At 41.6% G+C, this 16,236-nt stretch overlaps 2 protein-coding genes across 2 annotated transcripts; one reads left to right on the top strand and one right to left on the bottom strand.

The window, feature by feature from the left end:
• Positions 1-313: 313 nt before the first annotated feature.
• On the bottom strand, positions 314-3,409 carry cnpy4 (canopy FGF signaling regulator 4). The gene is made up of 6 exons (XM_053860508.1): positions 3,247-3,409; positions 3,029-3,155; positions 2,607-2,703; positions 2,407-2,529; positions 2,199-2,316; positions 314-654 (listed from the first exon to the last, which is right to left on the bottom strand). Exons 1-6 carry the CDS (start codon positions 3,392-3,394, stop codon positions 542-544), a joined length of 726 nt encoding a protein of 241 aa, XP_053716483.1. The 5' UTR covers positions 3,395-3,409; the 3' UTR covers positions 314-541.
• Positions 3,410-7,659: 4,250 nt separating this feature from the next.
• On the top strand, positions 7,660-15,903 carry LOC128756139 (calpain-5-like). Its single transcript, XM_053860386.1, has 12 exons — positions 7,660-7,824; positions 8,931-9,062; positions 9,140-9,351; positions 9,725-9,917; positions 9,980-10,173; positions 10,467-10,544; positions 10,985-11,402; positions 11,466-11,588; positions 11,823-12,019; positions 12,081-12,199; positions 12,469-12,605; positions 15,727-15,903. The coding sequence occupies exons 1-12, from the start codon at positions 7,660-7,662 to the stop codon at positions 15,901-15,903; spliced, it is 2,145 nt and encodes a 714-aa protein (XP_053716361.1).
• The last annotated feature ends 333 nt before the right edge of the window (positions 15,904-16,236 follow it).

The following is a 16,236-nucleotide window of genomic DNA, read 5'->3' as shown; positions in this document are numbered from 1 at the left end:
ATTTCGCAGCAGTCAATATTGTCAGAACGTCAAAGACCTATCTGCGAAATTACGTTTCACTGTTTTACCGGACAATTAGACTCAGAACAACTTCAGAAGAAACGGGACGTGTTTGTTCCACCACCATGCTGTGCAGTGATCGTCAGGCCCAAGCTCGGTGTGTGGTCTTCATCGACATCAGGGTCAGACAGGTGGTGTTCAGAGCTCATCACCAAAAGGTCTTAACCAGCAGCAGCTCCTTAGAATGAGTGAGTTTTCACCCACTCATCCCCATCAGACAGAAGGCTGATTCAGAAAGGTGTAATGAGGAAAAGTTTTATTGATAAAATACAGAACTATACATTCATAAGTAGTGTGTATAAAAGCATATATTCTTCACTGAGGTTGTAACGTTCCCATTTTATACAAAATGGTAAATGGACTGAACACGAAAAGAGTGCAAAAAAATTCAGCCTCAAAATGAAGCTGGCAGCATTTCACTCCATCCTTTGTGTCATCACAGAGTCACTGAAAATTGACGCCATGTTTCCTGGTGTTTGGATCACAATTCTCCAGCATCATGCGCCTTCTCTTCCTTTGCCTGACCTTTAACCCCCGCCTCTTCAGTGCCTCCATTTGCGCCTGGATCTCCCTTCCACACCTCCTTTAGACATTCTGAGGGTAGGAGAGAAGTATGGGACACATTTGAATGTGCTTTAGTTGGTCGAGGTAGTTTAAACATGCTACAGCTGTTTTCCTTTTTGTTTCTTCATAGAAAAAAACATCCTCTCCATGGTCAGCTTTGGTTCCTGCTGTCCAACAACATTTCTCATCCCACATTCAAGCATGTGTTTAGCACTTTTAAGGTGCTTTTTCACCATTTTCATGGCACCCACAGGAGTGATAAATCACAACCAGAACAGTTTTAGACAGTAGAAATGTGAACGATTTTCATGCCACGAGACTTATTTCACGCTACGACAAATAAGCATTCCGATGTAGTCAACACAATATGTTTACCGCCACCATGAGGGCTGGGTGTCATGGTCGCTTTCTTTAATCCATTTGATTTTGATTCATTAGGTTCCGAGTTGCTACAATAACGTTCATTCTACTTTTTAATAACGTGGCTCAACTGTTGCAAAACTTGATTTTTCTCTCTTTGCAATAAACAACAGGCTTTATGTGCAAACTTGTTAACTGTTCCATCTAAGCCTCATCTGGAAATAACAATAATAAAGCTAACTTCAACCTCAATCTTTACTGTCTGCAGTGACAAAGTGTGACAAGAAGTGGAGGGGAACATGCTCCTCATCCTCTGTAAAGCTTTGCAAACTGAAGTTGCAAGGGCTTTTGCTTTCTTCAGACCACACACTCCATTGTGTCTATGGATGCAATAACTAAATCTGTACTGCTAAATGTCAGTCAACCCAAGCCACTGCGCAAGTTTTCAGTACATGCTTTACGTGAACATTATATAAAACTATATATTTGTGTGTATATATGTTGACCTTGTATTGTTATGGAGTAAATACATATTATGTTCAATGTGACTCATTTTAAGTTGAAAATTAAATTAAAAATAGGCACATGCATTGATCTTGAGGCATAGTTTATGCGTGACAAGAACCAGGCTGCAAAATGAACCAGGTCAAAACAGACACGAAGCTTCTCTCATCTATTTAGCATGTGTTGGCCAGCTAACTAGGCTAAAAGCGTGTTGTGAAAATACTTTCATGTGATTTGTCAAGGCCGACTCACCCATCGAGAAGAACTGTGAAACTTAAACTTGTTTTGGTCTAGCCAATGCTCGCTGTTTTGCAAACCTCCGGGTGTCTTTTTGCAGTCCTCCATGTAGGGATTGTGCGCCCTTCTGATTGGGGCAGGGCAAACACATGAACTGACAGCTGTCAGTCAGACAGTGTGGGCGAGATGTGGATCAGTGTTTCAATGTGAAACGTCAGTGAGCTAATCAGTTATCAGAAATCCAAGCACTTTCCGAACCTTGAAAGCACAACATCAAAATTCTGGCACTCTGGAGGATTTCCAGATCCCATAACACCTCAGCCAAACATTCACTAAAACAGTATTTTCCTAAAAAGCTTTCTAAGATATAAAATAGTTCCTTCAGTGCTTTAGTATCATGCATTCATGTGTGGCTAGTTAAGAGACGGTGCTACGTTAACCGCATTATGATTTTCAGCAAGACAGCTTTCTACCTCGGTCTGAAGAACTGAGGACGTGCTTTTCACAGAGGAAGTTCTCCAGTCTTTGGTCCTGATTGTGGAAGTACCAGTCCTCCACGATCTCCTCGTACTCCTCCAGCATCCGCTCACACTGCACGACATACAGTCAAAAAGTTATCCATGAGCCTCAGCAAACCTTCTTCCACCCTGAACATGACCTCAACATTTCTGTAACGTCTACCTGTTTCTTCATGTCTGCAACTTCCACTGAGGGCTCGTCCCACATCTCCAAGGGAATGCCCAGATCCACTTTGACTCCTTTGTGGACCAGATTCTTCAGGGTGGTCATGGTTTGACTGGAACCCTACATGATTAAAATACATCGAACGTTGCATGAATGAGAACCTCTGTGGAAAAAAGAATGTCATGAAGGAAGATCACCTTAGCGTAGCGGAGACTGCCCGGCCTTTCTGCATGAACACTGTACTGGAGGATGCGCTCACATAAGCCGTCCACTGCCTCTGTCAGTCGAGTTTCTCTGACGTGCCAAAGAATACATACATGAAATGGAAGTCATGTGACATTCTATTTTCTGCCACACAAGACATGATTAGCAAAACTATATTGTGTCATATTAACAATTTCAATATATATATATATATATATATATATATATATATATATATATATATATATATATATATATATATATATATATATAACAACGCGTAAATATAATGCTCAACATGACAGTGGATAACTATTTACACACAATTACAAAATACATCTACAATTACAAATACATCTTTATTTATGTCCAGTAGTTCAGAAACATCAGCATCAATACTATTTTCAGGACTCACGAAGTGTTGTATTTTATTTTCTTCTTCCTCTTCCCGGTATCCAGAACCTCTCCCACCTCCAGAACCTCTTTGGACCGACCGGTTTTCTCCAAAACCTCTTGGAGCTCCACTGTCAGGAACTTACACACTGAACGACGAGCATTTTTGTTTTACAAAAACAAAAAACACTAACACTGAATTTGTACAACACACGTAAACAGTGGCTCTTAAGCTGTTACCTTCGCACTTATTCGGCAGTCGCTCGTCCTCATCCGCCTTGGTCAGGCCTGAGATACTGAATAAAACAAAAAGAAAAAGTTTCATCGTCACACTTTTGACCGAAAACTGTCTGATGAACTTTTTATTTGACAGACACAGCGGCCACATCAGCAGCTCGGCGATCCACTTTCACGCACGCATGCGCAATCAACAGCACGGGCAGCCTAAACCAATTGATGCCCGATCACTCGATCTTACTGTTGAAAAACAAAAGGTAAAACGTTGTTCTGTCACACATGAGTGCACTAAGATGATTGGCAATGGGCAAAGTTTTTCCTTCATTAGTTTGTTACATCTTATTGTTGTTACATTTTCTGAGTTCAGTACTAAAACACAATTTTAGTAGGACTGCCATTGTAGACTTAAACGTGGGTCATTCTGGAATAAAATAATAAAATAAATAAACACAATCTCAAATTATTATTGTAGGATGCCAACCAGATATTAGATTATACTGAGTGAATTACAAGTGACCTTTCACTCTGATTCTACCCTCTGATGTCCTTGTTGAATCTCAAATAAAACAATTCCAATTATGTCAGGAATCTGTCCCTCAACTCCCACCTGAGCATATTTGGCAAGGTAAAAGAGGAAAAGAGTCAGTCACATGACATAAGGTTGAGCATATTCGTGCAACACACAGTCCCGTTTGAATTGCCATGCTATTAAAACAAATACAAATACACATTTTTCTTTACCAATTCCTTGTTTTGAATGGTTTTAATTACAAACCGATTTTTGGGATTGAGTTACACGTATACTATTTTTATTGCAATTTTCTCCTGTTTTTTCATTCTGCAAATAGAAAAATGCAAAAATAATCAACAGTTTCATGTTTGATAATGTTCATAAATAAAATATATATATGTTTTTTTTATTTCATTGCAAAACTTTGCAAACAGATTTATGTGTGACTGGAAGCAGTTAAAATAGAAGAGGCTAAGAGGATATTGGGTGTCGGGGGGAATACACTCAGCACTGATACTCAAACAGAACTGGTGTAGAAGAAGAGAACAAATACATCAGATGTAGAGGGAAGTTTAGGAATGTCTGACAATGTGTGCAGAGAAAATTACAGGACCAGAAGAGACCAGTGAGGAGTAAGTGATACACAAACCTCACACACTTAGTTCACACTCCACAGCATGTTTGTCCATGTATATCCTCCTCTAAGTGTCAGTAACTTGACTTTGTTATGTAATTGTTTGACTTTGGGATCAATTGTTACACTTCACCAGATATACGTGTGTGTTATGTCACTTGGTAGCTGTCTGTCCATTGTCTCTGAAGCGTGAGATAGAGTTACACACTCCTGCAGTGTCACCATGCACCGTATGGCACTGTTGTAAGCGAGCGCGCACACACACACACACACACACACACACACACACACACACACACACACACACACACACACACACACACACACACACACACACACACACACACACACACACACACACACACACACACACACACACAGGCTAATGATATGATGCAGTGGCTGACAGCACTCTCATTCTGTTACTCCTTTACTGTGCGAGCATCTTCTCAGATAGCCTACAGTTTTCTTTACATTATTCCATCCCACTAAGACACCAACTGAAGAACTGCTGGTCCTGTTCTGTCTGGCAGATATATGGAACGGGAAGAAATAAGATTGAATTATTCAATGGAATTCATCAGCAGCAAAGGATGTTGTGATCTTATGGAAAACAAGCAGCAAGAGGCAGAGCTTCTACTTTGACATAAAGGTAACCTTTATTCAAACAGCAAGTAGAGTTGGGCATGAGTCTTCATATTAGAGTAGTATACACTTTTTAAATTTAATATATTTAATACACCTTTTCTTCATTGTTGTAAACAGCACACTCTCAATGCTACTGTATTTACCTGTTAAACGCAAGCACCAGTGGACTTGAAGTTAAGTTACTGACCACCTTTGGTAATACAGCCCAGTAACTTTAACATTCAGGCCACTAGCTTGCTTTCAAACATGCACACCATGAGATAATAGCAGGAGGGCAAGTAAGTAATGTGGTGTAGAGAGTAGATGTTTTTAATGTGAGTGCAGTCATTTCTATGTAAAATGAATAGTACGTTGTATGTCAAGCATCCTCAGCTATCAGCTTCCATTTACTAGAGTCTTTTACCTTGTAAATAATAAGACACGTTTCATGATCTGACACTTAGGAGTCTCGCAAAAAGAATTGTCCTGGATAGAACACTTGTGCTCTACAGATGACATCTAGGTGCAAGATACCCCACGTGAATGACTGTAGCTCAGGGATGCAGCTCTAATTTACTCTTGTATATGTATGGATTACTATTGACAATCCTTAAATTGAATCACTTCACTTAAGCTTGATCTTCATGGCTGTTCTGAACACTTGTGAAACCACATCTCAGCTGTGCTGATGCACGTGTGCACTAAAACTATACTGTATGTGAAAACCACATTGATCAAATACATCTTAACTTCAGGTTTAGACCGGTTAAAGCGCATGTCTGTGTGTCACAAGGTTGCTGGTTTGTGTCCGGTGTATGTCTCTTGTGCATGTATTTTCGAAATTCATACATTTTACCGTTATCCTCCTGGAAATATCAATTTATTTTACTTATATTTTTTTACGTGGCTCATGCCACCAATAACATCGCCCCGGTCGGTGCATGTGAGCGACGCTGCAGACTGGAGCGTCTCATCTTCACTCTACTGAATTAAACAGGCTTCACGACGATCAACAATGAATAATAGGTGAAACACATGCCATACGATTAGTTTAGGGAATGCGAAACGTGGAACTAAGTCATGTAAACCGTGGATCTTAGGACCGCAACTTGCATCGGCATGGAATATATCCCTTGGAGCACGTGCCGCGTGGTTTATTGTTTATGTTAAACGCAAGTCAAAGTCTTTGAACAATATTTTGACATTTCGCCGGAATAGCTCTTACTTTTCCGTCTTCTTTTGTGTATAAACTATCATCTCAATAGCAACTTGACCAAAATCACAGCCAATATGACGGCTCAATTGGTGAAGAGCCGCATGAAACTGTGAAAAGAGTGCATGCGGCTCAGGAGCCGTGGGTTGCCCAGGCCTATTTTTGACTGTCATGCTGTCAGGTGAAATCAAAGCCTTTTCTGATATTCCCCAATATTGCCTCTGATAGTTATTTTTAGGGACATGTATATATTTTTTTCTTTGTTAATCACGCTTAGACTGAGTTAACTTGTGATCAATGTATCTAAGCAACAAGTGAACTCCACTTTATTGAGATTACAAATTTTAATCCACTGACAGGATATTTTGTTTGTATAAAATCTAGCACGACTGAGAAATAATGTTTCACTCTTCTAAAATGACATAATGTTGGTATTTTTTAATCTAGAAAAGTGAAAAGGTGGATCTTGACATTTGGAACACTCAAAACTGCAGAAACATTGGCGAGGTGTGACCTTGAGGATTAATCATCGGCAACATCATCTGAGGTCTCCGATGCACAGCAGGATCCCAAACTGACCCTGCTGTGATCCCCGAGTGCACTACTTGATCCTAACACACACACACACACACACTTGTGCAGCTGACTCAGTGTTCCAGCAGTTCATATCACTGATGACTTAAACAGTGCCACAAACGCAAGCAGACACACAAACACCTGCACTCCTCACCAGAATAGCTAACATAACTGACCATTAAAAAACAGTTTTACCCCACACATTCTGATGATACAAGTGACTTTACTTTGGGATCAAGTGTCTTGCTCATGAGAAATTATGAGATCATTGAAATAAACCCTTTATAAAGTAGCGTGGAGAGTTAAGCTGTTACGCTGCAGAAGTATCGTGTGCAAGATTAGGTAGCCCTCTTGTAAATGCCAGACGTAGTCAGGAGTTTGGTGTTTTGCCCAAGATCTAGGAACCACTGACCTTAACAGTATCACCACTTCTTTTTAATAGCACCGGGAGAGGGACTTATGTTCCTCCTATAACAATGCACTCACTGGAATGGTTCCTGGGTGTCTTTCTAATGACCCAACTTCACCTCAAGCCCTTTGCTTCAGTGTAGATGTCATTGCTACTAGGCTGGAAAAAGTCTGGATTAAATTATCCAAGTGGCCGCTTGCTCTTGGTAACACCTTTCACTCTTTGTATTTTATCTTTGGACAAATCTTTCTATGCTCAAAGGTGCTTCAAAAGTGACTTGTTTTAGTGCCTGAAGAAAACCAGTGGGTGAATATATGTCATGCATAATGACAGCGTAAATCTTCACAGCAGGTTACGACAGGATCTATTTTCAGTCTGAAGCCGGTGACCTGCTGATACATCTGCTCCTGGATCGCATGTGTCCTCAGGTCCCCTCTTTGGAAAAGATGCCAGAGCGAGTGAACAACTTCCAAGGTCAACAATTTCATAAGTTAAGGAGGTCCTGCCTGCGCCGTGGGGCTCTCTTCAAGGACCCTCTCTTCCCACCCACGGCCCAGTCTCTCTTCTACAAGAGTGCGCCCCCTCCAGGGCTGACCTGGAAAAGACCGAAGGTCAGTAAATGAGTAAACATTTCTGCTATATGCCACATCAAAAATAACCAACTCCACCTGTCACGTCCAGATCGAGGCGCTGACTCTGCATGTCACATTTCAATCAGGCTGATGTTTATTAAAACACTTTCTATTATGGGATGCATCTATGGTATGATACATCAGAGAATGTGGGATGCTAATAGATGCTGTGGGACAATTTAAATAACCCATGGTTGTTTTTAGTCCACTGTTGTGATGCACAAGTTCTGTTCTGAAGAAAGCTTTCCAATAACCTCATTTCAAACAGTCAGAATTTGAATGAAGTTCAGAAAACAAATAATGTGTTGTGACGATGGTCACAACACAAAAGGCACGCTTTTGCTCACCTAGTTTTATTATTTGATGTTCATGGGTTTTGCTTTATAACTTTAGTGTACTGTGCTTTTTGCATTTACAGATTCATTTATGTTCATTGTCTTAGTGTTTGCACTGCCGACATCATGACATTGATTCACCACGAACCGTCAAGGAAGGTCCAGAACTTCTGCGCAGGATTACCTCATCTGAGAGAACCAAAACAAACAAACAACAACAGAATATAGTTGTCTAAGGGGGTTGACAGAGTCTTCCCCAGATATGGAGTGGAACTCCAACAATACCTGGCTTGGAATAGAACTGCCAATCCTGTAAATAGAAAAGTCAGCAGAGGATGGGAGACAAGAAATGTGGGCTTGGGCAACATGAAAGGAAACAATCTCCCTTTTGTTGATTTGGCAGAGACATGTGTAGGACTTTCAGATAAAACATGGTGACTAGAACATAATAGCATGAGTTAGAAACTTAACTGGCTTTAACTGACACAAAATTGGAAAAACTCATTTTGTGTTAGGTTCAGATTCTTTGGTTCTAACCGCTGAGAACACAAGTACAAATTATAAAAGTATTTAGGTCCTGAGGCAGTTATAGTGTTACCTGACCAGAGCAAGATCCACAACTCCATGCTCCTCTCACCTGAAAAACATTTGGAAAAACAAATTTGATCAAAAATGATAAACATGAGGGTCATGAAAACCCTCTCCATATGGAAATACTGTGGTATTTAAGAGCTCCTTTCTTCAACCCAGGAGATATGTAAGGACCCTCGACTTTTCATTGATGGCATCAGCACACGGGACCTGCATCAAGGCAGTCTTGGCAACTGTTGGATGGTCGCGGCTATTTCGTGTTTAGCTTCAGAGCCATCTCTTTGGAAAAAGGTACTTGATCTAATTGTGAATTGCACATCGATGTATCGTTTTGGTTCCACTGACTTTTACGTTGCATTCCTTCCCAGGTCATCCCTGACCACATGGACCAGGAGTGGAATCCAAAGCGCCCTGATCTGTACGCGGGAATCTTCCACTTCCGATTCTGGCGCTTTGGACGCTGGGTGGACGTAGTCGTGGATGACCGGCTGCCGGTCAATAAGGATGGAAGGCTGCTCTTCTGTCGCTCGGCCACTCCAAGAGAGTTCTGGAGCGCTTTATTGGAAAAGGCCTACGCCAAGTGAGTCGCGGGATCTACAGTTAGTCACACTAGGGCACATTAGCAAAACGCCTGGCAGCCAGCTTTTATTTATTGTTATTAATATCCAAGCACTTATTTTGGAGAACTTGAAAACATTAAACTCAAATTATTCTGTTTTACAACAGCCGACGTGTTTAACCCTCCACACATCTCTGTTTGAATGTTAAACATTGCAGTACATTCCAAACACACACTAGAAACAAGAATACTAAGCGAATGCTTGAAAACCACTGTCTATAGTCTTGTTACTAGGCAAGCCGAGATTTAGAAATACCATCCATTGTCAGTAAAATCTTGTAAACGTATGCGTCCATCCATTGACTGCTTCTATAACCATCTATCATACATCCAGACTTAACGGCTGCTACGAGGCCTTGGAGGGGGGCAACACCCCAGAGGCTCTTGTTGACTTCACCGGAGGCGTCTCGGAGCCTCTGAGTCTCGACCGTGACACTCTCAGCCAGCACAGCGATCAGAGGAGGACCCTATTTCAGACCCTAGTCAAGGCACATGAACAAAACTCCCTGATCACATGTTCCATACGGGTGAGGACTTTGGGGCTGTTTATGGCCTTCTCAAAGCTGACTGTTTCCCCCTGAACTTTCAGCCAGCGGATGGGGAGACGGTGGAGTCAGTTTTGGAGTGTGGCCTGGTGCGGGGACATGCTTATGGAATCACAGCGGTGAAAAAGTTGTGGTTGGGGGAAAAAAATCCAACATCCAATGCAGCTTCTAGACTGCTGATGGTGCGAATGAGAAACCCATGGGGGACCAGTGACTGGACGGGTGCATGGAGTCAAGGGTGAGCTGGGACACACAGATTGAGCTGCTAAGTACATTGTATTTTTACAGCTTTAGGAAAGACTTTTACAGCTCCCTCTTTTTTTCTTTTTGCTTCGGTGCCCATAATGTTTTACAGCGAGTGTGACTTTAACCAGATCTTGGCATCGTAAATAATGTCACACATCTGCCTTCATCATTAGTACTGGACAAGGGCAGCACAGCTAAAAACACTTTGTGTCTCTTGATAACATTTTCTCTTTGTCAGGTGTTGTTAAGTGCCTCTGGCTCACTGTTCTTGCACGCCCTCTGCAGGTCAAAGCAGTGGCAAAACAGGAGTCGAGGTGAAAGAGAGAAAATGGGACTCATTGTTCGGGATATTGGGGAATTCTGGTAAATATTTATTTCTTACTTTTCTATTTCAAAACCTCTTGAGGTTTTGAGTCATTGACAGATTTAGAGATCACTGATGTGTTGGCTTTGAGATACAGTGTATACATAAAGTGTACTTTATACAGCACACAATATTTGACAAATCATTAGTTGTTCATTGCAAGTTTTACAGAAATAAGTTTAAGTCCGTTTTGGAGCCATTTCGCTTACAAACAAATGAAGAGACATAGCACAGCTTCTACCTTGCCACTCTATGACTGGCAGAGGTAATAGACGACTCACAATAAGTTAGGAATATTGTGAGGTCTTCAGTGGACTTCATTTCATCAAGTGAAATATTCTGTATTTCATTAAAAGTCAGACCAAATAGGAAAAGCACTCATGTAAATGACAATATCTAATAATATCTAATAATATATAATTGTGTTTACCCACCACAGGATGGATTTCGAAGACTTCTGCCGCTACTTCACAGATGTGGTGGTTTGTCGGCTTCTCGAAAAGAACCTGTTCTGGCCCAGAAGTCACTGGCGAGAAGCGCGTTGTTATGGGGAGTGGACTCCAGCGCCGTCTTCTGCCAGTGCGCCGCTCTCCTTGCTTAGATCTGATATCCCCACGGAGAGGAGCAGAGACATACCAGCTCCAGCAGATCACAGAGACCACAGAGAGGAGGCCCAGCTTGGGAAGAGTCAGCCGGGAAGAGGGGTCAATGGAAAGGCCAGCTGTCAACAGGCTGTCGCCAAGGAGGACGGTAGTGAGAAGCAGGAGATTACTGAGAGCTGGGTGACACGGATCGACAAGAGCAGTCGCTGTGGAGGATGCATCAACCACAGGGAGACTTTCCTGCACAATCCTCAGGTGCGCCAAACAATGTCAGACCTCGGCGATATTTCTATCTAAGTCTGCTTCTCTCTTCGTCAGTTCATGTTTGAGGTGCGAGGCAAAGAAGAGGAAGTGCTGATGTGTCTTCAGCAGGAAGACCGAAGGATGCAGAGAAAAGATGGAGGAGGAGAGAACCTGGCCATTGGTTTTGAGGTTCTGAAGGTGAGTAAAGTTTGTGTAAACTGAAACTCGACAGCTTTCGGCTTTTAAGTTTTTGCTCAATAGCTGTTGATATGAATTGGCTGGTGTTGAAATTCACAGAGATGATGAGTCACAGGTCATGAGTGGAGGGGTGAGAGAGTTGCTGTGTCGTTGCTAGTAGACCAGACCGACCCTGATCTTGGATGTGGTTCCATGACTTTGAAAAACAGGAGTCATGTTGAAGCATGTCTGCAGGTGGAGGTGAACCGCTTCAGCAGGGTGCAGTGTGTGGTCAAACAAGCAGCTAGCTCCATCTACATCGACTCCCGCAGCGTAACGCTGAGGAAAACCTTTGTTCCCGGCCGATACGTCGTGTTGCCCACCACCTTCCTGCCTGGTCCCACGGGTCGCTTCCTTCTGCGTCTCTTTTGCCACTCAAACATCCAGATCAGGTGAGGTTGAAGTTGGTGGTTTTATTTGAGATCCAAAACCCATATTTTCCTTACCATGAAGGGAACTGCGGGAGGATTTGCCATCACCTTCATTGTTCCAGTGTTTACTACCTCATCCCACCATGGTGACCACAGTTCATCTCCGCAGAGCCTCAGGATTCAGTCTACCAAAACAGAAAGGTCCAGTTTGACATGTCAAAATCTGAACTTGTATTTGAAAGGCTATTTTCTAGACAGTTCATTTGCGCATGAATAACATTGAATATTTGACTATTAATTAAATCATGAATGGGGGTTATTTTGCATCCAGAGTTAGATGGAAGAAGTATGACGGAGATGAGATGGTGCCACATGAGCTTTGAAAATCATTACAGTGTTTCATGAAGCTTCATCAGCCCTTCACAGCAGGCAATTATGAAATCAATATTTTCATCTTTGATGATCAACAGCTCCAGATGTTTATGCCATTGTTCGATGTGAGAGCGACACCATCAGGACTCAGGTCTTCAAGGCTGAAGGAAACCCAGAGTTCGATCTCAGGACCATCTTCTACAGGAGGCACCCCGACCTACACATCTCAGTGGAGGTTTGAAACTGCAGGTTCATTCAATGTTACAGATGGAAGAGGGAATGGAGCCACCTCATTCATACCGACACACTTCTGACACATCTCTGACTGAGATCCACCCTCTTTCAACAAAGTTTACAAAGTACAGTGTATCCAGACCAAACAACCCTCACACAGAAACATCATTTATGACATTGTTAGGCCAATGACACCAACAGACACAGTAAGAGTCTGCATTGTAAGACCTGTCCCGGGCTGCTATGGAGAAACTAAAAAACACGTTGTAGTAAAATACAAGTGACTGATCAACAAGAAAAACAGATGCAGGACAAATATATATATAGAAACAGGCACAAAACCCTCAGTATTACAGAATGACCGGGTGACAAAAGGCAAAAGATCACACATCAAATGGGATGCTATAGTATACAAGCCTGGCACCTGTGCTTCAGTGTAGATGCCTTGAAGGGCTTCAGCCAGGTAGTCAGTGTAATTGGAAACAGCAACTCAAGATGCGACCCTGCAAAACTTAGATCAAGCTATAGATAGATTTTAACATCTAAGTGTGGTGTTTAAATGGCATTTAAGAGTTCAGTGTGAGAGTGAGACTCCTGTTTGAGAGCAGCTGTCAACAGAGGTGGGCTGAAGGTTCCTCCTGACTAGTCAAAGCAGACACTTTAGGTCCCAGGAAACTGAACATTTACGATAGGAAGGGCTTATGCCCTTTTTCTACTGTAAATATTTTTTTGCATACAGACACACACTGATGTGTCCAGTAACATTTTAAAAGACATTCAAATCACCGGATTTGTTTCTTTTCTTTAGGTGTCCTTTATCGGTCCATCACTCATGGGAAAAGGATTCTAAAGGAGTTTGTGCAATATATTCTTTTTTTGTTTTGTTGATGGTAAAATAGATTAAATGTCATGGAGTGCGAGAGGTAACCAGCAGCAAAGAGACTCAACCGTTTATATACAGAGGAAAAAAAGGCAGACAGAAGGAAGACTCAAGCGTGTCAAACATGAGCAGAACTGAGGAATAAATCTAGGAACAGAGAACAAATGACAATCAGTTTATGTATATGACCCTCGGTTTTTTGGTTTTGACCCAGATTCTTTCATGTCTTTCAATGAAAATTTGGATTCTGACATTTGTGTGTGTAAATTGTGAGATTTTTCAAGTTTTGATCACACTTCAAGTGACAAATACATCACTGACCAAATACTATATCCATTATTTTTTTTGTATAGAATACATTTCCACACGTCTTAAACAATATCAGATATTTAAAAAAGCGACAGTATATAAATTATTTTGAATAAAAGTCATAATTTATGAATCCATGTGCTTGGTCCTGCATCGGCAATACGTCTAACCATGCTCAAACATACATATATTCTGTGTTACATTACTTAAAGCCTGATGTCATAACTCTACATACACACAGACAAAATAAAAAAAATGTATGAATAAATGTGTGTGCACAAGGCATGCTGCTTTACATTGAAAGTTATTTCATACTCCACGTTTAAAAATATGTTTTTGGTTCACAAATACAAAGAAATAGGTTCAGAACAATGAGGTGCAAGTATGTATTGCATGACACTGAGATCATACTTTTACAATTAAAACAAAACAATTACAGAATGTCAAGAACAAAAAAGCAAATGAATCAATCTTTGTTGATGCTTTTGACACCCACTGAAGTGGGAAACTTTCTATTGCAAGAGAAAGAAAACTAAACAAAAAAAAATTAAAGAAAATAAATAAAATCACAACACGGTAGTGACACATGGTCCTCACAAATGGAGAACCATTAGATAGACATTGTCCTTAAGAGGTGATTGAAATAAACCATTCGTTCATCCTATGTGAGGGAATGTAATTAAAGGAGGTCTTCCTCCTGGCGATTGTCCTTGGCGGTAAGCCTGTTGGGGATAAATAAAACTGTAAAGGACAGTTGCCACAATATTACTACTTCTATAAATAGTATCATACCCAACAGACCAGGGGTGTCAAACTGATCCACAAAAGGCCAACAGTGGGTGCAAGTTTTCGTTCCAACCCTGCGAACACAGATGGGTTAACCAGTCAAAAGTCAGCTGAAATGAACAGCACCAGACTGACAATCTGACTACAGCCTTCAGACACCTGATGGGTGAGATGGTGGCTTCTCGATTGGTGGGAACTTAAGTCTGCGCTCACTGCGGCCCTTTAAGGACCGGTTTGACACCTGTGCAAGAGACCAATAGGTGATCAAAACCAATGGTATGTCTAGTGCCATATTAAATCAAAACCAAGCCATAACATGCCATTCTTTAACCTGTCTTTAACATATGTGAACCACAAGAGTATTTTACCTAAATATTACGTCTGAATTAGAAAACCTAATTTATGAACCAAAACAGTGAGGCAACAGCGAAAAATGGTCAGAAAGCTTTGCAGGGACCAACAAACTTCCACCACAGAACTCTGGGAAGATCTTCCAGCAGATGGTGGTGTGGTGCGTCGCTCCAGTATCAGACAAAGCCTATTTGAGAAGGAGCTCTATGAAAAGGCATGTCCTTCAGAAAACTATTGAGAAACGATATTGCACGTTTTTCAGCGAGACTGGGACGTACCTCCACAGGGACAATGACAAACAGCCCTCGAACAGCAATATAAGCAGGTGTAGTCGGTTGCAGAAGCATTCCCAGGTGTGCGTCATTGGCAGATCAAGCTCAGGTGGATATAGAGGGCAGAACATGAACAGACAAAATTAAACCAAGATAAGAGTGGATCATGAGATTTAAGTGGACACTCAAAATGAATCATCCAACATTTAAGGTTAGTGATCTGGTGGAAAATGTTTATTATGCATCGTCCCAGTCTGCAGTGTACAGTGGTCACATCGCCGTCATGTTTGGTTAACTGATGATCCATAGTCATTTAACACTGAGAATGTTCCACTCACATTTCATTACAAGCCACATCAGCCATACTTTTGCTCCTCTTCAGGAGCCCTCGTACACAGTTCTGCTTCATCTCTTTGACTGCACGGCGACAGACAGCTGGGGACAGAGTGTGTCAAAATAAAGGCCAGTTTGTGTCTATGATGTGTCTATCTTGTGTCAACATGGCTGCCATCTGTGTTGTGCAGCTCTGGAGCCGGGGTCTGCTGTGGGACACCATGCTGGGCAGAGCTCGATTCCAGACCCTGGAGTCAGAGAGGGCTCGCAGTCGCGTGATGGATCTCCGAGGTGGCGACTCCCGCAGCAGGTTCAGGGGTTGTGTTTATGTGGAGACCTCATCCAGTGGCTGTCTGACTGACCTGTAGCTTGAATTTGTCCTTCGTCTGCTGGTCAGATCAACTCATTTCAAGCAGTTTTCAGGAAAAGGTCTACTGTACTGTATATTTTTAATAAAGGGCTGATTCAACAAGAGTTCCATTTGGATTTCTTTGTTTACCCGGGCCATGATAAAATGTATTAAAAATGGAAACGAACAAACTTTCGTACAAATAAAAATTCAACAAAATCATCAAATGAAATAAAGCCTGCATGAAGAAATCTTGAATGAGATTAAGGTTTTGCACCCCTCATTCATAAATTACCCTTGCTTGAGGACTATTTCAACATTTCAAGGTATCTTCATTGCAGTAACCTCAAAA

Source organism: Synchiropus splendidus, chromosome 3 (assembly GCF_027744825.2).
Source record: "Synchiropus splendidus isolate RoL2022-P1 chromosome 3, RoL_Sspl_1.0, whole genome shotgun sequence".
Lineage (NCBI taxonomy): Eukaryota > Metazoa > Chordata > Actinopteri > Syngnathiformes > Callionymidae > Synchiropus > Synchiropus splendidus.
This window is presented reverse-complemented; position numbering and strand designations above follow the sequence as displayed.

Coding starts and splice junctions, on each gene's coding strand:
- cnpy4 (XM_053860508.1), bottom strand. CDS start 3,394: ATGTGGCCGCTGTGTCTGTCAAATAAAAAGTTCATCAGACAGTTTTCG. Junction 2,704..3,028: donor AAAATAAAATACAACACTTC/GTGAGTCCTGAA, acceptor TTGGCACGTCAG/AGAAACTCGACTGACAGAGG. Junction 655..2,198: donor CCTCAGTTCTTCAGACCGAG/GTAGAAAGCTGT, acceptor TCCTACCCTCAG/AATGTCTAAAGGAGGTGTGG.
- LOC128756139 (XM_053860386.1), top strand. CDS start 7,660: ATGCCAGAGCGAGTGAACAACTTCCAAGGTCAACAATTTCATAAGTTA. Junction 9,918..9,979: donor TGATCACATGTTCCATACGG/GTGAGGACTTTG, acceptor CTGAACTTTCAG/CCAGCGGATGGGGAGACGGT. Junction 12,606..15,726: donor ACCTACACATCTCAGTGGAG/GTTTGAAACTGC, acceptor TGTGTTGTGCAG/CTCTGGAGCCGGGGTCTGCT.